The sequence below is a fragment of the Elephantulus edwardii genome, unplaced genomic scaffold, assembly GCF_000299155.1.
Source record: "Elephantulus edwardii isolate Elephantulus edwardi_28Jun2011 unplaced genomic scaffold, EleEdw1.0 scaffold00042, whole genome shotgun sequence".
NCBI classification, from domain to species: Eukaryota; Metazoa; Chordata; class Mammalia; order Macroscelidea; family Macroscelididae; genus Elephantulus; species Elephantulus edwardii.
This window is the reverse complement of record NW_006399792.1, coordinates 5,465,828-5,490,320: the sequence shown is the minus strand read 5'-3', so window position 1 is coordinate 5,490,320 and position 24,493 is coordinate 5,465,828. Positions and strand designations below refer to the sequence as shown.

Genomic DNA, 24,493 nt, shown 5'->3' with positions numbered 1-24,493 from the left:
ATTTTTAAAATCACAGGGCTTTTTAGAATTGTTCATAATATCACTAAGTATCTGAAAATGTTAAAATCTAGATTAATTGTTTCATTTGCTTTATATATATATATATATATATATGTACATAACACACACTTTAAAAAATCCCACCAAAGCCTTTTTCCTGTAAACTAAACTTCCCTCTTTGCCCCCACCAGCTCTAACCCCCTAGATCTGTGTGTTCTGTGTCCAACTATTAGAACAAATTAAATTAACTAAATATTAAAATACTGTAATTATATTCATAGCAAAACCAAAAATATAGACATTGATACAGTATAAATCTCACTGTTTTCAGGTAGATGGCATTAAATGGTAAAGGTTAATCTTAAGCAGTTCTGACATGATCCAGTTTTACAACAAAGTTTATAGGTTAATTCTGTACACATTTTTCCCTTTTTTTTGGAAAATAAGCTATAGTAGAACATTCGTGTCTTCAAAGACATACTTCTTATGTTCTATGTGAGAGGAGCTAATTTCAGGTTACATGCAAATATATTTCCATTAGTGGAGGCAGGACTGGCTCCCTAGCTACGCTGGTCAGCTGACCATTTTTACAATGCTAAGAAGGTAGGCTAGGACCAAATGGCAGTCTAAGTAAAAGTTTGGGAGGGGCTTTGTTACATAAGAACAACACTGAGGTGGTGTTCAGGCAGGTGCACAATGCTGAGAGATTTCCAAGTGATCTCACAGCTGGAATCCTATTCTCCTACACTGTTTCCTAAAGAAGGTCCACGTTGTTTTGGTTATTAGCCTAGCTGGAGTGGAGACACTGCGGGCAACTTGAAAGAAAGGATATCAGGCACACAGGCTGGATGTGAAAGGAGGGAAAAAAGACCACAGATAATGTCTTGAAGAATTTAAAAAACACATATGTATAATTAATTGGTAAATGAGAGATGTCAGACAAACCATAAGTAGTTCATTGAGTTAGTGGTTTAGTTTGAAGTCTCATGTTACAGGCATTAAGTCCTCACTTAGAAAAAAAGGCCTTTATATTTATTTACAATATACAGTTACTTGCAAAGAAGTCAGATTTACAACCATCTCCTAACAGCCGCTGTTGTTGTTGTTGGCTTTCTTAAACAAGGATGAGCAGTTCTAAAAAAAATGAGATGCAAGGAAAGACAGGGAATGACGTTTTTGTGTACCTTTCTCAACAGGGAGAATGGAATATCAAAAATGCTGCTCCTAGGAACCACCTCATATTCTTCTTGTGCTGTTCACCTGAATAGCATTTGCCCCGATACTGTACTCAACACCCGTTTATTCAATGATCCCTTTGAATTCAGCACTTCAAACACGTGGTATGAAGAGATGTGTAAACGGAGACTGTTTTAATGCCTTCCGAGAGCTGGGAGCTGTGGCAGGGGAATCGGGCAGGAGTCCTACAGACCATGGTCTCCAGTCAGCTTGTTGATATCTTCAACAGTTTCGAGGCCCATCCTCTGAACCCCTCTCGTGCTGTAGGTTGTAATAACAGTTCTGACAAACACGCACTGGGGATGATATTTTCAAGCGTTTGATTTCTGATTGAAATCGACTGCACCTAATGGAAAGGGAAAAAACATCAATTAGTTCCCATGCCTTTTCCTTGTTTGAAGACTGTAGCCCAAAATACTAATTTAAAATAAAAATAAAGGCTTGCAGTACAATAATATTAAAGGCCACAGAATACCAGGTGAATGTTTTATGTTCATGAAGTTGACAAAGAACTGAAAGGAACTGTGTTCTTTCTTTCAATCTATGAAAGACAGACAATGAATAAGGATGACAGGTGAAGAATAGATGCCTTTAAATTTTGGTGTTGGTGAGAAGATAGAAAATACCATGGAATGCCACAAGAATAAACTATTGTTAAGTGCAGTTGAGTTGAGCTCAACTCAAAAGACCTGAACCCTGTTCTATAACTACTGTTGTTTCTCTAAGTTCATAGTTTCCAGAGGCATGTTGTTCAGGAAGTGAATGCCACTCCTGCTTCCAAATCCGTTTTAAACAGGGAGCTCCACCAAACACTGTCCACCATGGGTAACTGAAATGGCATCGGACACCCAAGTGGCACAGTGTTCAGCATCACAGCAACCCCAAGTTACCTCACTACAGCAAACTGACAGATCAGTGCTGAACCACTTAGAAGAATGTTTGTCCCAAAAACAGTATCAGGCGTGAGGTCTGCAGTCCCAAGGGCCCAATCGACTTTTAAATGCCAAGGCCCATCCACCAGGTCCTGACTGACTCTAAACAAGAGGTTTCCAGCCCGCAGCTCATTTGTTAGCTAAAGCCAGCAAGTCCAAATCAGCTCACACATGTCTGCGAAAGAAATAAAAAGCAACCAAACTGTCCACACCCAAAACAAGAGGATCCACTTTCCACAATCCAACCACTAAACCCACTAAACACATGAGCCTCCAAACTAGCCAAGAATAAACTATGTCCTGGAAAAAGTTAACCAGGCTGCTCCTTAAAGGCATGTATGGTGAAATGACCTCTCACATATTTTGGGTATAGTGCCCTGGTGGAGGGGGAGCAGTATTAGAAAAAGGTATCACTCTGGGAAAGGTGAAAGGTCAGATAAACAAAAGAAGACCTTCAAAAATATGGGACTGACACAGTGATTGTAACAATAGGTTCAATCAGATCAGAGATTGTAAGGAACGCTCAGGGTAGGGCAAGGATCAGATGTGTTGTTCAAAGGGTCACTCTAAGTTGTAGTTGACACAAAGGCATGTACCACCACAACAACATCATGAAGGAAAGCAATGTTAAACCAGAAAAAGATATTTCTTTGACTTAAAAATAAATTTAAGAGAACTAAAAGAAAAAACCCCACTGGGCCAATGGGCAGCACCATGATATATGGAGAAGAGTCTGAGGTTGTCAACAAATACAGCTTGCCTGGTTCCACAATCAACACTCTTGGTACCAGCAGCTAGGAAATCAAAAGAACTGAACTGGGAAAATCTGCTGTCAGGGACCTCTCCAGAGTACTGAGAAGAAACGATGTCAGTCCAGAGACTAAGGTTCGCCTGATCCTGGCCATGTCTTTGCAATTACTTGCTATGCATCTGAGAGCTCAACAATGACTAAGGATGACAGAAGAAGAATTGACGTGTCCGGGATGTGGTGCTGGAGATGAGTCTTGAACATATCATGGACTGCTGAGAAAACAAACAGGTTTGTCTTGGAGAGGGTGAAACCAAGTTTCTCCTTGGAGGCTAGGATTTTGAAGATCCATCTCACATACTTTAGGCATGTGCCTAGAAGGGATCTGTCATTGGAGAAGGACATCATGCTCAGAAGGTGTGAAGGGACAGTGTAGGAACCCAGATGAGATGGATTGATATAGTAACTGGAGTAATGAGGGAAGGTGTGTTGCAGTCAGTGAGACTGGCTCAGGACAGGGCAGGCTTCAGAGCTGTTGTATATAAAGGGTCGCTTTGAGTAGCAGGTGAATTGATGGTATATAACAACAACAAAAGAAAAAAACGAAATGAGAATAATTAAGCACTTCTTACATGATGAGGTCAAAGGGTATACATAGCTATGAGGCGACTATCCCTGTAGGACTGGTTCACATTCCTTCTAAACTTGGCTGGAGAACTCATGGTACATTTTAAAAGCCATTTTGGACACTATCAAGATCCTCTGGCTTTAAACAATATCTTAATCAGGCATTCCTTAAACAGGTAGTTTGTTCTGTCTGGTTCAAATGTTCTCATTTTCTACTTGTCTTAAGAGGACTGCTTGAAATAGAATATACTTAAGAGATGCTCAAATTCTTCAAAAACTATCCACCATGCCTATTCATGGACTAAAGCAAGGTGTGATCTTGGTTGGGACATTAAAGCACTTGCCATTTGGCTTTTCATAAGACTAAATTGGAGAATTATAATTAACCAATTAGTGTACCTAAGTGTGTAGGGAATAAATGAGGTGCTACAAGCACATAGGCTGAGATGTTATGCACTCTGAGGAAATGCTCAGGAAGCTGATGAACTTTGTCAATAATTGAAGGGCACGTTGATGATGGGCAGAACTTCACCCTCGTGGACACAATTTTCTTGTGTTGCTGGATCATAACCATTCAAGGCCTCCAATCAGCACATAATAGCAATGGATAGTTTACAGAATTACTGTGGTTCAATGGGTCACTGTAAAATGATCTTTTCATTCATGTCTGCTAACTCCTACCAAATGATTGAGTTGCTGCTGTTGTTACATGCTGTTGAGTTGGACCATGTAAGTAAGGTGCTTGTATTCCTCCAAGAGGTCTGGATAATTTTCCATGAATACAAATGAGGTAGTAGGGTGTAGGACTATGAGAATACGTGGAATTCTAAAAGAAGATTTTGGGGTAATGAGGTAGGTCTTTCAGAGACAGTGAAATTGCTTCAGGACAGAGCAGGGTTCAGAGCTATTGTTCAGAGGGTCGCAATGAGTTGCAGGTGTCTTGATGGCACATAACAACAACAACAGCAGCAACTGGAAAATGAGCCAGCCATCTCAGAAACAGGAAAATAAGAACTGGGAGGAACATGTATTTTTTTTTTTATCCACGGTCCATGTACTGAAAGTCAAAAGACAGAAGAGAGAGCTGTTAATATGCAGAAGGCAGCATGAGACGGCAAGATGTGGTGGCAGAGAGGACGCAGTAGAATTGGAAGTAAAGTGGCTACAGTGGGAATGGCTGACCTCCTGAATGAGAGCTGGGCATCTTTACTCAGGAGACTTCCTAGTGCAGTGGATGGTCTCTGGGCACTTACTGATGGAGCTGAGGAGCTTGGTCAAAGCAGGGGGAGGGGTGAGGCTGAAAGTCAGAGAAAATCCTGCTTTCAATACCTGCTGAGAGGAGACTGTGCTGTTCAAAGAGAAGTAAAGACTTGGGAAAGATCTGAGTCTTTCCTCATTCTGTTACTTTCCTAAATAACTCCGTAATTACGGGTTTCCATGAGTTCTATTTGGCCACTGCAACTAATCACAACCCAGAAGAGAAACAGTATCTTGTGGGAGAGGCGGCTGGCGTTAGAATTGGTGAAAAGGTTGGAGGGAGGAAGTATGTCTGATTACCTCACAGGAATCAACCTTGGACTGTTGATAGTGATTCTCCTTTTCCCTTATGACGTTAGAGGTTTGATGCCATTTTTACACATATTTGAAGAATATTTTGAAAGAAAAACAAGAGAGATCAGATATGTGTGCCAGAGCATATGTGGGAGTTGTTATGTGCCATTGGGTTGTCTGTAACTCAAAGTGACCCTATACACAATAGCTCTGAAGCTTGCCCTATCCTGAGCCAGTCTCACTGACTATGACACACTTAATCCCACTGCCCCAGGTACCATGTCAATCCCTCTCATTTAGGGTATTCCTCTCCTGTGCTGTCCCTTCACCTTCCCAACTATCATTTCCCTCTCCACAGACCAGTCCCTCCTTGCCACATGTCCAAAGTATGTGATAAGGAGCTTCAAAATCCTTGCCTCTAAGGAGAAACTCAGTTTCACCCTCTCCAAGACAAACCTGTTTGTTCTCTTGGCAGTCCATGGTATGTTCAATACTCTTCTCCAGCACCATGACTCAAAAGCATCAATTCTTCTTCTGTCATCCTTAGTCACTGTCCAGCTCTCTGATGCAAAGACCATGGCCTGGATCAGGTGAACCTTAGTCTTGAGGCTAATATCACTGCTCCCTAACATTCTGTGGAAAATTACTAATATAACAGGATATATATAGTATGAATCTCAAGAGAGAACCTTGTGCAAAATTTATAGACGTTCCTGTCAAAAAGCTGGTTAATATTCTAGTTATTGTGCATTAAATAAGACTGCTGTTGTTGTCAATTGCCTTCGAGTTGAGCACGACTCATAGCGACCCTATGAACAAAAGGTTCAAAGCTCCTCAACTACTACTGACATTCATCAAAGTTCATAGGGTTTCTGGAGGCATGTTATGTAGGAAGTGAATGCCAACCCAGAAAAAACTCCTTAACATAGTTCTAAAAAAATAATAATTAGGTATGTTTACAGAACATCTGTATTGAAAAACTCTGCTTTATGCTATAGATCATCTTATTTTTCTCATTATATGTTATTTTTCTCAGTATCTCTATGAGGAAAGGTGTTTGTACTCATTTTTCACAGACGAAGGAACAAGTGCAGAGAGGTTTGGGAACTTGCTTGTAGCAACTGCAATGAGTCTTTCTCGTCACCAAAAGTTCAAAGATCATGATCTTCCCTATAAAACAAGTTCTACCCATAGAACTGCATTAACTGTATCAAAAACAGACGCTTGCAATAGTCAGAAGTACACACGACTTTGTGTCCTGCTCACTCTTTCAAAGGATCTTGCATATGTATCAATCACCTGAGCACTACCCTAGTTACTCAAGTTATTCTGTTGCTGGTGAACCTTAAAAGAGATCAAGTGATTTGTAGAGAGTCAGCAATGGAGCAAGGCCTAAAACTTAAGAACTAGGATGGTTTCAAGACAGAAGATTGACCTTGGTGAAACAAACTTATAAAAGTCAAATATAAAAGCCTAAATGTAAAAGACTAAGTGTCAAAACATATGAGAGGGATTTGAAGCTTCTTGTAATAATAAATATTTTTAGAAGTCCTTTTTGGCTTTTCTTCCTCACAAACTCAAAAGGAAAAAAATCCACACCAACCAATCAGCCAGCCAGCCAACCAAAATGTGCTGTCCATGATCTCTTCTGTTTTATGGCATCAAAAGTGAAGAACTATGCATGAACAGATTAACACAGTGGATGCACAAAAAACCCCCTATATGGACAACACAGGACTGAATAGTGTTCCATTCTATCCAACTTAGGGCCTCGATGAGTCTGAGGTGACTGAATAGCATTCAACAACAGAGTCTGACAGGTTCACATCAGTGGGGAGAGGACAAACTGACTTGACACATACATGGTGGTGGTGGTGGGAATCCCTGCCTTGTATTATATGCCAAAGTAGATCTCAAATGAATGAAAGGGTTTTAGGTGAATAAGACAACTTGGAAACATTTAATAGAAAATAAAGAAGAATGCCCTTAATATCTTAGATTTTGCAAACGCAAAAGCTTTCTTAAGAACCAAAATGGGCATACAAAAAAGTAATAAAGTCTGACATTAAAAATTAGAAGCTTGCACGTAACATATATAAAGTTGTAATGTTATTGGTAGAAGATATGCCCATGGAAAGCATTTCAAAATAAAAAAAAAATGGGTCAAGAGTCATCCAAGAGGAAACTCCAAACGGCCAAGAAGCATATGAAAAGATGTTCAACCTCACTAGCATTGCAGGTTAAAACATGAAAGTATGCTTTCTTAGCTATCAGATTGGCCAAAGTAAAAAGGAGTTTGGCAATACTAACCACTAATAAGAATTTGGAAAATATCCATTTCTCCTGGAAGGAGTATAAACTGGCACTATTGTTTTGGAGAGTAGTCTGGCAACATCTACTTGAGCTCTGGAGTCTCTTAGAAGTGGAAATAGTTAGCACCCTTGGCTGCTAAACAAAAAGTTAAGAGGGTCGAGTCCACCCAGGGGTAGGTCAGAAGAAAGGCCTGTTGATCTACTTTCAAAATGTCAGCCACCAAAAACCCTAGGAACACAGCTCTTCCACACACAGCCACTAGTGGGTTAAGACTGAGGGTCTGTCCATGCGCTATCACTCCACCGTGTGCTACCTCCACTGCCGAAACTCGAGCACATGCTGTTAAAAGGGCATGTAGGGGGGTGTGTATTATAGGCCAAAATAATTAATCGCACTGCCTCTTTTTATAGTACCAATAATGTAAAAAAGAAATCTTAAGTGTTCATCAAAAGACACAAATTGATATAATTATATAGCAAAATATCTGACAGTAATTAAAAAAAAGTAAAAGCAGATGTCTAAATAACAGCTAACAATATGAATGAATCTCAAAAAAAAAATATAATGACTAGAAGAAGTCAGTCACAGGATGGTACATGCAATATGCTAGCTATGGGAAACCGAAAATCATGCCAAGAAATACTCTGTTCTATGTAAGGAGGTAACACGTGCTCATAAAAAAAAAAACTAAAGTGCATCTGTAATGGTTTATGGACACAAAAATCACACGGATCTCTCAACCAAACATGAAATATTGACATCTGCTCATTCTAAGTCATAGGTGTCCAGGTGTTTGGGTTTATTGTTTCTGTACTTTTCACTGTGAGAGGAGTATTTTATGTATTGTTTGTTGTTTCTATGCACTGTCGAGTTAGGACCAAATCATAGGTTATACTCGAGAGGGCTTTCAGAGGCAGTAAATTGTATAGGAGGTTACCCCTACTTCTCTGATGGAGTAGCTGGCAGATTTGAACACGCCTTTGGGCTCGCAGTGCAGCTCCTTACCACCAGGCCACCAGAGCTCCCACTGTACTGTGCTTTTGAAATTATGGTAACAAAAAAGAACAAGGTGAAGACTGGTTTATATTTATATGGGGACAGCAGGACAAATCAGAACCCAAGAGCAGGACATAATTAACATTCTCAGAATCTAATGGGCTCTCAATCAAAATGCACGCCGTCTCATCTTACTTCTGGCAGAAGAGTTGACCACAGTTCCTGCAGTGGTGTCGTCTTTCTGTGAGAGAAAACCGCACGGAGCAGCCTGAGCAGCTGTCCCCTCCTTCATCCTTCACCCAGTGGTCAGCAGCAGAACGGCCTGGCTGGTCACTCACAGACCAGCTGAAAACTCGGCCCCGACTATCACCCACGAGGATCCTACTGTGATCCCTGCAGGAGAGCAAGACGGAAAGTTACTTCATGGAGGGCTGCAGTGTCTCTGTCTGCTCTTGAGTGATTGGCTTTCCCAGACTCTCTTAACTCATTCCGCGTGTATATGTGTGTGAGTGCGCATGCTTAGGAATGAAGGTCATGGGGGCAGAGAGCTAATCAGAAGGGGAAGTAGAAAGCTACAAAAATAGAACTGAGCCTGACTTTACATTCCTATCTCAGCTCTTTTTGCATCAGACCTTGCTGCACCTTTGAAGAACAGACAAAGAAAGCCTTTCTTGCGTTTGAAATTCAGAAATAAAATTCCAACCCTGGCAGTGTTCTTCTTTGAATCTTTTTCTCTCAGCCACATAAAACAGCAGAAATGAAATCTGTTTTCCCCCAAAGACTGGCATAGCATGTGGACCCTGGCTAAACAATTGTTGGAGAGAAACTGGACCAAGGTGGACACTCACTTGGAGATGCCCAAGGCGGTGATCTCTGCGGGGTGTGCATTGTCCTTCCGGTCAAAGGCTGTGTGCATAGTCAGCTTACTCCTGAACACCAGCTGCCGCTCCCATCTGTACCCTGGAGTGGAAAAGCAGAAGACAGGGCATGCCATACCATACTGGTCAACATGGCCTACCGTGGTGGTTGTTAAAGCTAGCAGCCTGCAACACACAGTGATAGCAGCTTTTCAAGTTCTCAGGAGATGCTGTGCTGGCTGACGGTAAAAGCAATCTGTTTTAACATTACTCATAGGTCATGTCAGAAAATAGCCCATTTGCAGAGAAAAACTGGAGGGAAAAAGGAGGTATGGTCAATACAAGAAGATATAAAAAAGTTTGACTGAGGATCCTGCCTCTACTTTGTTATTTTGGTAAGCGTAATGAATCTGTTTTCAAAACCTGATTTGTGAATGAATGCAGCTTTTGGGTTGAGGCACCTTTCTTCAACACTCATTCAACATAATGTAGACACCATGGTGAGACAGCATCTTGAAGTCCTCTTTGCAAAAGAAGTAACCAAACTGGCCTGGGGTGTCAGAAACCTTGAAAATAAGCTTTTCTAGTCATTGTGTTAGCCCTTGTTGGGGGCATGGTCTCCAGCTACCTTAAATGTGGACACACAGTCTTGCAAATCATCAACAGCGGGGGGGATCATTATAAGAGAACACTTTACACACTGTGAGAGATGGTGGTGGAGAGAGGGTAAATAAATTGTGGCACTGCTGAGACTATGACAATGTATGAGCCAAAGGAACCCTGGAGATAGAGCCACAGTTAAAGGTTTTGCTTGCTGGATGACTGAGGAAACTAGTCTTCTTGCATGTGTGCTGCTAAAATGAAACTGCACTTTCACTAATTAAGGAACTGTGCCTTATTAATCTGGCTTGTAGAGTGTGATATTCTTTCCCTTTCCTACTCCCCAACCCATTTGCCTAATAAACTGTACAACTGTGACCAAAGTCTGTGAGTCAAGTTGCAATAAATATTGGACTCAATGATTTGTAGGAATAGGTGCAGGAGTATATGGGGTGCATGTTTGACCATGTAGCTATTGCTTTAGTACTAAGGACATTACTGATCAGGACATTTCCCCTTTATGAAGTGGGCAGAAGTCAGACTCAGCCACCCCCCACATTGCAGTTGCTCGTTTCACAAGGCCTCTGGGAGTCGGGGGTGGGGTGGGGTGGGGAAAGGCTGGTGCCCAGGGCACAGCGGGACTGAAGCTTGGGAGAATTAGGCCCCAATGTCATGATCTACCAACACACATATCTTCTACAAGGAAAGAGACAAAGATACGAGACTTCAAGTTACCAGGTTTCAATCTGCTATAGTTCCGCACTTCAATAGGATTGGAGTGGGGATGGCTGAGGGGACCCTGAAGATGGGCTCTGGCCTGGCCCTCTGAGTAGTTCACAAATATGAAGCCATCTTTCTCGTCTAGGCTCAGCTGATCGGACCAGCGCCTGGAGTCATCCGAGCCACTGTCGGTGCACCAGGCAGCTGTGGCTCGGCACGAGGCCGCCCTGGGCCTGTGGCTGGTGCTGCTGGGCTGGCTGGGAGGCTCCTTGGGGTCCTGGCTGACACTCTGCTCTTCTGCTTCAGAATCGCTACTGTCTTCGTCTTGGGCTTCCTGCCCTGTGTAACATATATACATTTAGAGTTAGCTTCTCTTATTTTTCCTACCAGTTTAAACACAGTGGACCCAATTTAAAGCTGAATGTTAACAATAAAAAGGAAAAAAAAGTGAGATTTTTTTTTAAACTAGATTAAATATAGAAAAAAAAGAGAGATTTTTCTGAAACAGTTCACAGAGTACACTTTGGCCAAAGGCCTCAGACTCCATTTGGTCTTTCATGGCCCGAACCTGCCTTTGCAAATTCCTAGCAATCCCACTCACAATCCCTACCACCTTCCAGCAAGATGGTGCCACTGTCCTCCACGCAGGCCTGCTCTAATGCACATGCCTGTGGTTCTTTAATTTCTGTGTGTTCTGACAATGTCTATTTTTCAAGGCATAGCTTAAACACCTCTTTCCCTAAATTCTTACCCTTTAGCCCAAACCATTTTCTCTCTTCAGGACTCAGTTCTGGGGCACTCCTATACTTTAAATTCTCACTCTAATAAATCATTACTTTTGGATAGTCTTCTTTTCAACATGACAGTGATTAAGTGGCCAGCTGCTTTAAGAACTGTTGTCTTGCATACAGCAATCAATGAATACTTGACAAATCTTGACAATGAACGCTTGACAAATGGATGAGTGAGTGATGAAAATGTAATGTAGGATTCTGTTTTTCTCTCATTTTCCACTGTTGTTCTGTGGTTCCCTACTTCAACTTTTACTTATTTGCATTAAAATGTAAGTAGGAGACGGTTTATGAGAAGTAGGTATGTATCACTGAAGAAAGGGAGACAAAGAACACAAACATCAGCCTATTACACAGCCATCTTTTTTTTTCAGCAATGCTAATACTACAATTTGCTACCTTCCACTCACTACCACCATTGGTCTAGTTAAAATAGATTCTTTCTGTTCTAACTACTTATAACAGACTCCTTCTGTTCTAACTACTTCAGCCATGTACAATTATGAGCTTTAAGGCTATTGAAAAAGGGTCTATTTCATTTACCTATGTTCTTTTTTTACTCAAGTACTTGATCTCAACTTCTATGGTGTTGAGTCTTTCCTTGTGGGTAACCTTTCTCTACCATTCTGTCTAACCTTCTCCATAAAAAGATTACAAAAGGCAGATAAGACATACAATTACAATGTCTCTCCTCTCCAATTCTGATCCCATCCCCTTCTAACTATTCATCTCAGCTTTCACGGCTATTAACTTGAAACCTACTTCAAAGGAAGAAAAGTGATTCACAACATACTGGATAAAGTAATCTAGCGATTACAGGTAAACAAGCAACCACAAATACTCACTGAAGTTTTCTGTTCCCTAACACTCACATAAAACGCAACTGATTGTTACGTGGAAATTTATATGCATTATGGTACTATAAGCATTAAAGCATCCTGCCCATGGGATCTTTTCTGCTTCTTGCATGGACAAACCATTCTGGCAAATATATGGATGCTTGTTTCTGACAAGAAACATTTTTCCCCTAGTAACTCCATCACATAGTTAAACTTACACTGAATTCTCAGTGCACCAAAATTAATCAATCACTGAGAGACAATCTAAAGGCCAAACTTAAAAAAAAAAAAATCTTGCTCCTTTCTAGAAAGCACCTTGTGCCAATTGTTTTAAATCAATGCTTTTCAATCTAGAGATTAGTAACCCAAACCTATCTCACTCTATCTGGCTTTATGACATTGTTTTAAATCATTCTGTATATAAATTGCTCCCTTCTTTATTTTACTGGAAATTTCCTAAGTGCTTTACAAACGGATTGCTACTGAGGTGATCTGGACTCATGGTGACCCCACAAGGAGAAGTGTTCTATTACTCTTTTAAGGATGGGACCTTTTGGATGCAGATCACCTGTCCTTACTTCTGAGGTGACAGTTGGGGAAGTGAACTCCCAACCTTTTGGTTAATAGTTGAGCACTTAAATATTTGTGCCACCAGGTTTCAGGTCAACTTATTACCCTACTGAAAGTAGCCTCTGGACTGCCTCTGTGAATTACAAACACGATGCAGCTCTCTTATACAGACTCAGCCAGCCAGCTGATAAGTGAGAGGGATGAGAGACTGAGAAGCAGGCATTTGACTTACCTAACACTAATGTTTTCAGAGCTGCAAGTCTAAGTTTTTGGTATGCCAGGAAGCCAGTGATTCTATTTCATGTCGAAAGCAGAACTCACGGATAGGATGCTACCACACTGAGTGCTGACAAGTGAATTTGAGAAAATCTTGCACATTTGTACTAAGGAACTGTATCATAGGTTGCTCTTGTGATTCTGAAAGCAATACCCAACCTCAAGCTCATGTTTATGTTATGTGATGTAACTTTATTCACAATGACTTGCAAAAAACAAGAGTAAAACTACTTATCATGGACTGAATGACAAGGATGGAAATCCTAACCCTTGCAACAGGAAATGGTGGCACAGTGGTTAAGCATTTGGCTGCTAGCTGTTGGGTCAGTAGTTCACATTCAACAGCCTCTCCATGGGAGAAAGATCTGGCAGTCTGTTTCTATAAAGATTGGCCTTAGAAACCATGGAGGCCAGCCCCCACTGTCTTACAGGGTTACTAAGGGTCATCATCAACTCTATGCTAACCGAGTTACCTGTGAATATGACTTGGTCTGGAAAGAGGGATTGTCTTTTGTTGTGTTAATATAGGCCTACCAGTGTAGGCTAGGGTCTAACCTAATTACTTTTTGTCATTAAAAGAGCTGAACAAGGGATCTCTGGTGGCCTAGTGGCAAGAAGCTGCACTGCAATCCCAGAGATACGCAGTTCGAATCCACCAGATGCTCTGCTGGAGAAGGAGGGACAATCTCCTCCTGTACCTGTCAGATCCGATTTGACGGTACACATAAAATAATAATAATAATAAAAAATAAATAATGATAATAATAATAATAATACTGAACACACATGAATATTCAAAAAGGGGGAAGATGCAGTGAAAATATCAAAAAAGCTAAGCACTGTTGACTCTGAGAAATAGAAGTAGAAAAAGACAGACCCTCCTCAAGAGGCACACTCTGAATTTGAACTTCCAGTTTTCTCAATGGTGAGAACATCAATTTGTCCTTAAAGCTATTCGCTTGTTGAATTTGCTTTTATAGCATCAGTAAGTTACTACAACACTATGGAAAAATATTTTATAGAGCATTGAATACCTATTTGTGCTTCTGGACAGTCTTCCTGCATTTCAAGGACTTCAACAGGCTCAGGTGCTGGTGTTTCAGGAACTTGCAAAAACTCCATTCTCCAAAACTGGTTTTAAATGAGTAGAACGTTAAGGAACAGATTAAGGAAATACGCAAATGCTGCTCAGTGAAAATGGGCTTGGGTGGGTGGAGGCTAACAAATCACACAGTTTGCATTATTACATATAGTTAGATTTCTTGCATATTAAAAAATGCAGCAGGGGACAAACATAAGTAAGAGTGTGGTCTACAAATGCTTAAAAAGTCATGATACAGCAAATTTGAAAGCATGAATATATTAAATTTACACTTAGTTTCATTACAAATAACACTGAAGGCAACATAAATGCACATATTTTAGCAATAAGCTATGTAAGGCATAAATGGCATTCATTCTTGGGTCAGATTTCAATGAGGACATGTCTGTATCTTTATTTAAGTCTTAAACAGAATGAAGATGGAAAGTTTAAGGAATTGGGGTTACTTCATTTAGAATAATGCTTTCCGAACAGTTCCATGAGGTGTTAAAAGGCATTTACTTAAAAGTGGAAAGAAAAAGACTGGGGTCAATTAAGTTTTGCAAACCGAGTTTAACAAATTGAGCTGCTCTGCTTCCGTGTAAAAATCTCTCAGAACCTCACATGCAGTCAAGTTTACTGTGGATTTCCCAGCCAGCAGAGAGCACACTGGATTCCCAGGTTTATCTGGGGATGCAGTTTTGTCCTAACATGACACAGATCCAGTCCTGTGCCTCACTGTTCTGGAAGAAGCAGGTTCCATGGTGTGCACAGTCTGAGGCACAGGGGGCGGTGGAAGGAGTAGGCTGATAACTGCAGTATCTCTAACGTTTGACAGTGACTAAAGAGCTCAGCACTCAGCTGATCTTTTACAGAGAAAATGCTAATATTTACTAAAGAAAAGAGGAATAAGGGAAATCTGAGGGAGAAAAGAAACCCAAATATTTAAACAGACTAAAAGGTGAATTCTTTGTTGATTTCTTTTCTTTAGATGCTCAATACAAAGAAAGTAGTGCACCACACTTAGCTTACAGGTTCTGGGTGAAATTATGGGCAACTCCAGACATCTTTTCTCAGCTGTGATTCTCTCTCTAGAGAAACCTCCTTACTGTGCTGTCTCTAAGAAACCATCTGACAGACTATAGTCACTGCGCAATTGGCATTTTCAGCAAGTTTCATGGCAACAGGAACATGTGTTTTAAGTGACCTTCCCTAACAGACCTCTCAATAGGAGGAAAGAGGCCTAGCCATCCATGTTCACCATGTCTGATGATACTAGGCAGACAGTGGTCACAGACTGACTTATTAGAGCGAAGTTTGTTAAATGACATCACATGCTGTGCCAGAGTCCTTCAACAGTGGGCGGCTTCACAAGTTTCAGGTAAGCAAGGGCAGTGGATGAGGTCTGCTCTTGGCTCACTTACCCGCACCACTCCATCCGAGTGTCCTGTCACGATGACGTTCTGCGTGTCCCATTCGTTCATCTCTGACATGCAGCAGCAGACAATTTGCTGGCTCCTCCCTGTGAATGTGTTCACACTCACAATAGGGTTCCCGTTAATGCTCCACACGTGGATGTGAGTGCCAGCACAGGACACAATGTCCCCCTGAGGAGATGAAGAACAAGCCTTCATTCTCTTTGCTCCCTTCCACAACATACCATTTTCAGAAAGAAAGTGAGTTTGTGGGCTAGCTTTTAAACTCAGTGCATAGACAGGGAGCTCTGGAGACTTTGTGGTTAAGAGTTAAGCTGTAGACCCAAAAGAATGCAATTCAAACCCAGCTGCAACTCTGAAAACATACTGGAGGGTTAGCTATGAGTCAGTTCTGACTCAAAGGTATACTACAACAACAACAACAGTACATGGACTGGTGACTGAATAATTTCTGAGGTGTCCTGGAATTCCACACTGACTCACTCTAGCTTAAACAAAGGCCCTTACAAAGGTTTCTTTTAGGAATTCAAAACTGAGTGCAAGCTGTGGCTGATAGGTGCTCAAAGAAAACTAAAAGTAGAAGGCTCTACTCTTAGTTTATGGCCTAACCTCATGGTTGAAAAAAAACAATCACCATTTCAGTTGATGCTGCTTATGGCGCCCCCATGTGTGTCAGAGGAGAAGGGAGTACCACAGGGCTTTCAAGAGGATTTTTTTAAGAAGTGTACCACCAGGCTTTTCTTCCAAGATGTTTTCGGTAGACCTGCAGGTCTAGCACATTAGTGAAGCATATGATCTATTTCTACCACCCAGGGGTTCCTAGTAACAGCCTACTGCCTAAACCCAAATCAAACACAGTGCCCTAGAGTTGATTCCGACTTGCAAACCTCCGTTGGGTTGCTGAGGTTGTAAATCCTTACAAGAATGGAACTGTCCATCTTTCTCTCGTGGAGCAGCTGCTAGACTTGAACTGTTGATCTTTTGGTCAGCCAAGGCAACACGTAATGCATAACACTACCTATTGTTGCTGGGTGCCAGCAAGTCAGAACTGATTTGGTTGACTTTCCAGGAGGTTTTCGAAAGTGGTAAATCACAGGACAGGAGACTGCCCACCATTCTCCCTCAGAGCAGCTGGTGGATCTGAACCACCGTGTCTGGTTGGTAGCACAACTCCTTTCTCCTGAGTCCACCAGAGAAAGTTCCCTCCAGAGTCACTTGTTGTTGTTTGGTGTCATTGAATTGAGTATGACTCAGAAATACCTTATGAACAACAGAGCTGAACAGGTCCTATCCTGTGCTGTTCTCACAACCTCTGACACACTCAGGCTAATTGCTGAAATCACTGTCTCAACCCACCGGGTTGAGGGTCTTCCCCTCCTTCCCTGGCTCTCCACCTGCCCAAGAACGACATCCTTCTCCAACCTAAAAGGAATAGCCTTTCTTACCAACATGCTGAAAAAGTATACAAGATGACACTGCCATCCTTCCCTCCAAGGTGCACTCGCTGCACCTTCTCCAAGACATATCAGTTTGTTCTTTTGGCCGTCCATGGGATATTTAGTGCTCATCTCCAACACCACAGTTCAAAGCATCAGTTTTTCTTCTGTCATCCTTACTCATCATTCAGCTCTCAGCAGCATAGCAAGTGACTGAAAAGACCATGGTCTGAATCAGGTGCACCTTAGTCCTTGAATTGCTCCTCAGTAACTTGGAGAGTGCCCTGACTGCACTTTCTGAATGCCTAGTAAGGGTTTATTCTATGGAAGATATTTTTTGTAGTATGAGGAGGTAATCAACTCCTCATCTGTCCTATTATTGTTTACAAGATTCCTTGCACTTTCCATTTAGAGGCATCTTCTCTTAATGAGCAAAATTAGCCCAACCATCAACACAACAGGGCAGAGAAGAAACTATTTTGTCCAGTATGTATCTGTATATGAGAAGTCAGTATGTTGGTGACACTATAATTTCTTATTTTAAAATTGGAATTAAAATGGTGGCAAAAGAAAACTGGTACTGAGTGATTTCTTAAGGAATTTAGTACAGTCTAGAGGCTCTCTGAACTGACAACTCCCATTTTCTTGAGTTTCAAAGACAAATGTTAAATTCTTTTGCCAATTGTCTGCCATATCAAAATAATGAAGGTACATCATGCTTGTTTCTAAGGACCATTCTGGTTGCACTTCCTCCAAGACCAATTTATAGATTTTTTTTCGTAGCCCATGGGATATTCAATATTCTTTACCAACACAAGGCAAAAACATCAGTTCTTCTTAGATCATCCTTATTCACTGTGCAACTTTCAGAAGTCTATGAAGCAAATGAAAATTCATGGCTTAGAACAGGCACACCTTAGTCTTTAAATGGACATCCTTGCTCTTTAGCTCTTTGGAGAGGTCCTCAACAGCAGATTTCCCCAATACAGCACATCTTTTTTTTCCTCGATTGCTGTTATGAGTGTAGACTGAGAACCCAAGTAACATTAATTCTTTAACAACTTCAATCTTTTCTCCATCTATCATGATGTAGTCTTCAGTCTTCATCAGTTAAGTCGTTCAAGCCTTCTTCATATTTTTTAAGAAAGGTTGTATTACTTGCATTACGCAAGTTTGTGGATGAATCTTCCTCCAATCTTGATGCCATATTCGTTTTCACATGGTTCAGCTTCTCGAGGATTTGCTCAACATAAAAACAGTTATGAAGAAAGGATACAGCCTTGACACATACCTTTCCTGATTTTAAACCATGCAGTGTTCCCTTGTTCAGTTTGAGCAACTGTTTCTTGGTCTAAATTTCGCTTGAGCACTTGCACTAGATCTAGATATGATGCCAGTAATCGGGTTTCTGTAAGTGGTCTTTGTCTTTGTGAGAGAGTACAGCCAGCAGCTGTACTTCGTACTAGGCTAAATTTCCCTCAATTACCCCAGGGTAGCCTTCATTAGAGCAAACCCTATGGCGGTGTGGGAGAGTTCTGAGAAGGGAAAGTAAAGGCAACTGCAAAGTGCACTTGGCCCAAAATGTAGACTGAGGTAAAGCAGACTTGAGATTTGGTTGAAGAAACATTCCAGGAAAATAAATCTCTTCAGGAGAGATTAAGAAAGCATATTAAAAAGAAAACAAAAGTAAACCCTCCTTTCTGGAGAAAACTTCTCCAACTTTTTGCAGCAACTTCTCCAACACAGTCAGTTTACACTGGCTCAAATATAGCTGGCTAGTAGTCTGCTAAAGTGTGTCTAAATTAAGAAAACCACCAAAGCAAATGCTCTAAATGGTGGAATTAATAGGCTGAAGCAGGGCAACACTCCTGGAGCATAACTCTGCTACGAAAACTTTCAGAGCTCTGGTGATGTAGTGAGTAAGGAGTTGTTGCTGATGACACAAAGGCAAGAGGTTTGAATCCACCAGCTGCTTTCTGTGAGAGCAAAGACAGCCAATCTCTTCCCATGAGATTTACAGACTCTCAAACCCCACTGCATTGTCAGCTATGAGTAACAACAATGGTACATAACAACAGCAACTTTAGATGCAAACATGTACAGGACCAACTCTTTCAAACAGATGTAAAATGTAATTTGATTTTTTTATTACATCTCTACTATATTTCCCTCTTATCTCCTCACATTTTAATTCTGTATACTGTTATTCTTTCAAACTGCTTTGAAAGAAAAAAAAAAAGGCCCCAGGAATTGATGGTATACCAATTGACATAATTCAACAAACAGCTGCTACACTAGGATGTCCTCACCAAGTTGTGCCAGGAAATCTGGAGGACAGCCAGCTGGCCAACTGACTGGAAGAAATCTGTATTTGTTCCCATTCCAAAGAAAGGTGATCCAACAGTGTGTGGAAATTATCGAACAATATTATTAATATCACATGCAAGCAAGATTCTGCTGAAGATTATCCAAAAACAACTGGAACAGTATATCAACAGAGAACTGCCAGAAGTGTAGGCTGGGTTTAGAAGGGGTCATGGAACTAGGGATACCGTAGTTAATATAGATGGATCTTGGCTGAAAGCAGGGAGTTCCAGAGGAATGTCTATCTGTGTTTCATTGACTATGCAAAGGTGTTTGACTGTGTGGATCATAACAAACCGTGGCTGACTCTGAGAAGAATGGGAATCCCAGAACACTTGATCGTACTTAGGTGAAACCTATACTTGGACCAGGAGGCAGTCATCAGAACAAAGCAAGGACACTGCATGGTTCAAAACTGGGAAGGGTATATGCCAGGGATGTATCCTATCTCCATACCTTCCATACCTTTTGAATCTATATGAAGAACAGATTATCCGGGAGGCTGGGCTCTATGAGAAGTGTAGCATTAGGATTGGTGGAAGATAGGAAGATTCATTCACAATCTGTGTTACGCTGATGACACAACCCTGCTTGCTGCTGAAACTGAGGAGAACCTGAAGCACTTGCTGCAGAAGATCAAGGACTGTAGCCTTCAATATGGATTGAAGCTCAACAGCAAGAAAACAAAGATTCCCACCACTGGGTCAATTGACAGCATCATGATAGATGATGAAGAGCTTGAGACTGTTCACAACTTCAGTTTGCTTGGCTCTACAATCAACACTCTTGGTACCAGCAGCCAGAAAAAGGAAAAGACGAATTGCATTGAGAAAGTTTGCTGTCAGAGAAGTCTCCAAAGTACCGAAGAACAATGATGTCAGTCTGGAGACTAACATGCACCTAATACAGGCCATGGTCTATGCAATCACTTGCTATGCATCAGAGAGCTGGACAATGTCTAGGGATGATAGAAGAATTGATGCCTTTGAGCTGTGGTGTTGGAGAGAAGTATCAAATATACCATGGACTACTAAGAGAACAAACAGGTTTGTCCTGGAGAGGATGAATCTAGGCTGCTTCTTGGAAGAAAGGATTCTGAAGCTTCATCTGACATACTTTGGACATGCTGCAAGGAGGGACCAGTCCTTGGAGAGGGACATCATGCTTGGGAGGGTGAAGGGACAGTGCAGGAGAGGAAGACCCTTGATGAGATAAACTGATTCAGTGACTGGGGTAATGGGGGTAGGTATGTCAGAGACAGTGAGATTGGCACAGGATAGAACAGAGTTTAGGGCTGTTGTACACAGGGTCGCTATGAGTCACAGGTAACCTGATGGTATATTAACAACAACAACAACAACAACAGCAACATACTGTTATGATTTATCAACCAGACATTACGCACCATTCAAGAGAACGGATTTTTTTTTTCTTTCCCCATTTGAGTGACAACTAGGTATTTAATCCATGTATAATGCCTAGTAACTTCGGGTAAAAATTAAAGATACCATTTTCTTCAAAAGGAAAGTTGTTTTTGTAGGTGATATAAATGCATTTGGTACTGTGGCAAGAATTACTTTGTCATGTGGCAAAATTATGGAGAAGAGTGGGAATGGGTATAATATACTTTCAGGAAATAAATGATGAGGCTGGGGTTGGTTCTTACTGATTTCCAAGACGGATCTGCAGATGGGGGCATTTTCTACAAGGGATCATTTATCCTGGACACAGGGGCCTCAGTTCTGGTAAACTCATGCTCAAGCCTTCCTGCTCTTCAACCCACCTTAGCAAAGCACCCCCTTCCTGAATACCTCAGTGGTACTGGATCTGTACGGACACTCCTAGAGAGTGCATTTATCTTATTCTGCTTTACTTTATTTGTATGTACAATACTTGCTTTTGAGAAGAAATTATATCCTTTGATGATTGTGGGATATGCTTTAAAAATGGTTCTATAATGATTTTTTTCCTTCTTGTGTGATTACCCAAACATTATTATTTTCACTACTTAATAATTTAAATACATCATATACAATATTTAAAAGGAGTTTTTAATGCCTTTAGTAAATCTAGAACTTTCTTTCTTTCAAAAAACTCCTTTTAGAATGTTTTGTTTTTCTTCAAACAAATTTTTTTACTTGAGGTAAACAATTTCTGTGTTTAAATTATGAAACAGCTGAGATTTTAAGGCAAAACAGCTCTCTGGGCTACAAAATTTAATGATCACTTGCTGTTATACAGGAAGCTCTGGTGACATAGTCCACTGGGATTTTTGCTAAAGGGCACACTTCTCTGATGGTTCAAATCCAGCACTCTACACAGTGCGAAAAAGATGGGCAGACTCCTCCTGTGAGGTTTACAGCCCTATAAAACCACTGCAGGTCAGTGAGGGGTTGGTTCTGACTCAGCAGCTCAGCAAACAGAGCTGTGTTGTTGATGTTAGGTGTCAGTAGGTTGTTATAACTCCCAGGGACCTGGTGTAACAGAGGGTAACAGTGAAGGGCTCTGTGCCATCCTCACAGTCACAGCTATATGCAGCCCTGTCATAGTTTTTTGTAAACAGCACGTAAGCTAATACACTTTGTAGCTGCTTTATACAAAATGAGCTCCTATTATCTTAGAAGGCGTTTTAAATTTAGGCTGGTAAAAACTACTTGTTTCATCAACCGTAAGCAAGAACGGGCAATTAACACTTACTGTTAACTCATTGATACAGAGACACTTACTGTTAACTCATTGATACAGAGAGCAGAAACGGGAGCACGATGACCTCGGAGCTGGGTCAGGAATGACAGTTTGTTCAAGTCCCAGATGATGCAGGTTCGGTCCCGGGATCCACTGACGATAATGTGATAGGCTAATGATGCTGTGGCACAGGTGACAGTGTCAGTGTGACCAAGCAAGGCCTGTGTGTGCGGAAAGAAAAAGCCTGATGATTATCATGTCAGCACATAAATGACATCAGAAGCTCCTGGACACACTCAAAGGTGACAGCCAGTAGGGGCGCTGGGGTCAGCACTGGTCAGTGCTGTCTGGAAGGTCTTTCTCTTTTGCCAACTGTGCGTAACTCCACTTCTACATCACTTCTTCCTTAGGAGAAGGGAGAATGATAACCACAACCCAGCTTGAGATTTTTAAATGCCACTCTACATGGACACATATTGATCGTGGCCCCAAAAGGATACTTTAAACTCTGAAACTATCCTTTTACGTCATCAACTCCTGTTAAGCCAATTTAGAGAAACCACATACAATTTGATAACACTGTTAATAATGCAGGTGGTGGCACTACATAGTTGTAGAAAGAAAAAAGGGGAATGTGGGCCCAGTTGTGCTAAACTGCTGAGATCTAGCTATTTGATGACAGATATCTGGACGTGCTCTGTGCCAAGAGGGACACCTTCCGAGAAGCAGAACCAGAGTCATGGTCCTGTGGGAAATTAAGTAAGTAACATGAGGGAAGAAGTTCAGATTCCTGTTGGGAGTTCCTGAGACTTCAGAAGGGGCCATCTCCTTGGCAGAAAAACTGCTTGTTTGAAATAATCAGCTGGCTTCCTATTTTGGTTACACAGGAATACTTACTGTGTGCTGAGCAAACCCCAGAAGACGGTTTTAAGTTAGAAGTGCTTTCTACCAAGGGCTTACTGGCACACTAGCTTCAAAGTCCATTTTCTAAATGGAAATCACTCATGTGTGTGAAGAAAGTTTGGATCAGCAAAATATAGTTAACTTTGTATGTCTCAACATGGCTAACTTCAAGACCTAGCCACTCAATTCTGTTTCTGGTCCACAAAGATGGCTGTTGGTGCACATACAAGGGGTTCTATTTTTCTGAGAGATATTTAACACACCATGCTATGGGTTTACCCTTAAAATAGCTTGGGAGTCAGACGTAGTAGCATTTAAAACCTGGATTCACCATTAAATATGACTATGTACATGTGCCTAGCCTCTCTAAGCTGTGGGTTTTTTTGTGAGGATTATAATTTTTTATATATATTTTAAAATTTTATTATTTTTGTGTGTGTACCATCAAATCACTTGTTATGCATCAGAGTCTTGGACAATGACTAGGGAGGACAGAAGGAGAACTGATGCCTTTGAGCTGTGGTGCTGGAGAAGAGTACTGAATGTACCATGGACTGCCAAGAAAACAGATTCATCCTGGAGAGGGTTAAGCCAGGCTACTCCTTGGAGGCAAGGATTCTGGGGCTTTGTCTGACATACTTTGGGCATGTTGTAAGGAGAGAAAGGTCCTTGGAGAGAGACATCATGCTTGGTAAGGTGGAGGGACAGCGCAGGAGGGGAAACCATCTATGAGGTGGTTTGATTCAGTGATTGGGGTAATCGGGATGGGTGTGTCAGAGGCCATGCGATTGGTACAGGATAGAGCAGGGTTTAGGGCTGTTGTGCATAGGGTCGCTATGAGTTGCAAACAACTCGACGGCACATAACAACAACAAACCATCAAATCAGATATGACTGGTATAGGAGGAGGTTGTCCCTCCTTCTCCAGCAAAACATCTGTTGGATTTGAACCATGCATCTCTGGGATTGCAATGTAGCTTCTTGCCACTCGGCCAGCAAAGCTTGCCTATAATTTATATTTTTAAACCAGTAGTTCAATGTCCAACATAGAACAGATGCTTAATAAATGAGAGCAGTATTATTACACTTCCTCTCAAATTTCTATCATAAAAAAACCACAACACTTAGATGTACCTTCCATTAAAAAAAAATTAGTAAATTTACTCCAAACTAAAATAAGAAAAGATGATGACTTATATAAGGAATCTTTAAATAAGCATCAGAATCATGCTATTATAAAAAATACCTCAACCAAATCTCTAAAGCAGAATACTTTTTAACTAAATACCTCTTACTGAGCACATTCATGAGTCTGTCAGAGCCTTAGGGTCTCACAAATGAGAAAAGAAAAAGAGTCAAAGGACTTATTTTTTTCCAGCTGAAAGAAAATCACTTGTGATGGATTTATGAATTGGGATGATGGAATCAATAAGCAAATTATATTTGGCAAAAATCCAATTTACATATTAATTCTGGCAAAATATTTGTGTTAATGAAATACATTATATATATATAGATATATATAATCTTCT

At 41.0% G+C, this 24,493-nt stretch overlaps 1 protein-coding gene across 1 annotated transcript in view; it reads right to left on the bottom strand.

Annotated features, from left to right (window-relative positions):
- Positions 1 to 891: 891 nt before the first annotated feature.
- WDFY3 (WD repeat and FYVE domain containing 3) overlaps positions 892 to 24,493 on the bottom strand; it is a 245,607-nt gene continuing 222,005 nt past the window's right edge. The window contains exons 59-65 of the mRNA XM_006885255.1: positions 22,100 to 22,279; positions 15,562 to 15,744; positions 14,091 to 14,187; positions 10,596 to 10,919; positions 9,252 to 9,363; positions 8,599 to 8,796; positions 892 to 1,582 (exon numbers count right to left, since the gene is read on the bottom strand). Of these exons, the coding sequence (XP_006885317.1) occupies positions 1,459 to 1,582; positions 8,599 to 8,796; positions 9,252 to 9,363; positions 10,596 to 10,919; positions 14,091 to 14,187; positions 15,562 to 15,744; positions 22,100 to 22,279 (1,218 nt within the window). The 3' untranslated portion in view covers positions 892 to 1,458. The remainder of the gene's footprint in view (positions 1,583 to 8,598; positions 8,797 to 9,251; positions 9,364 to 10,595; positions 10,920 to 14,090; positions 14,188 to 15,561; positions 15,745 to 22,099; positions 22,280 to 24,493) is intronic.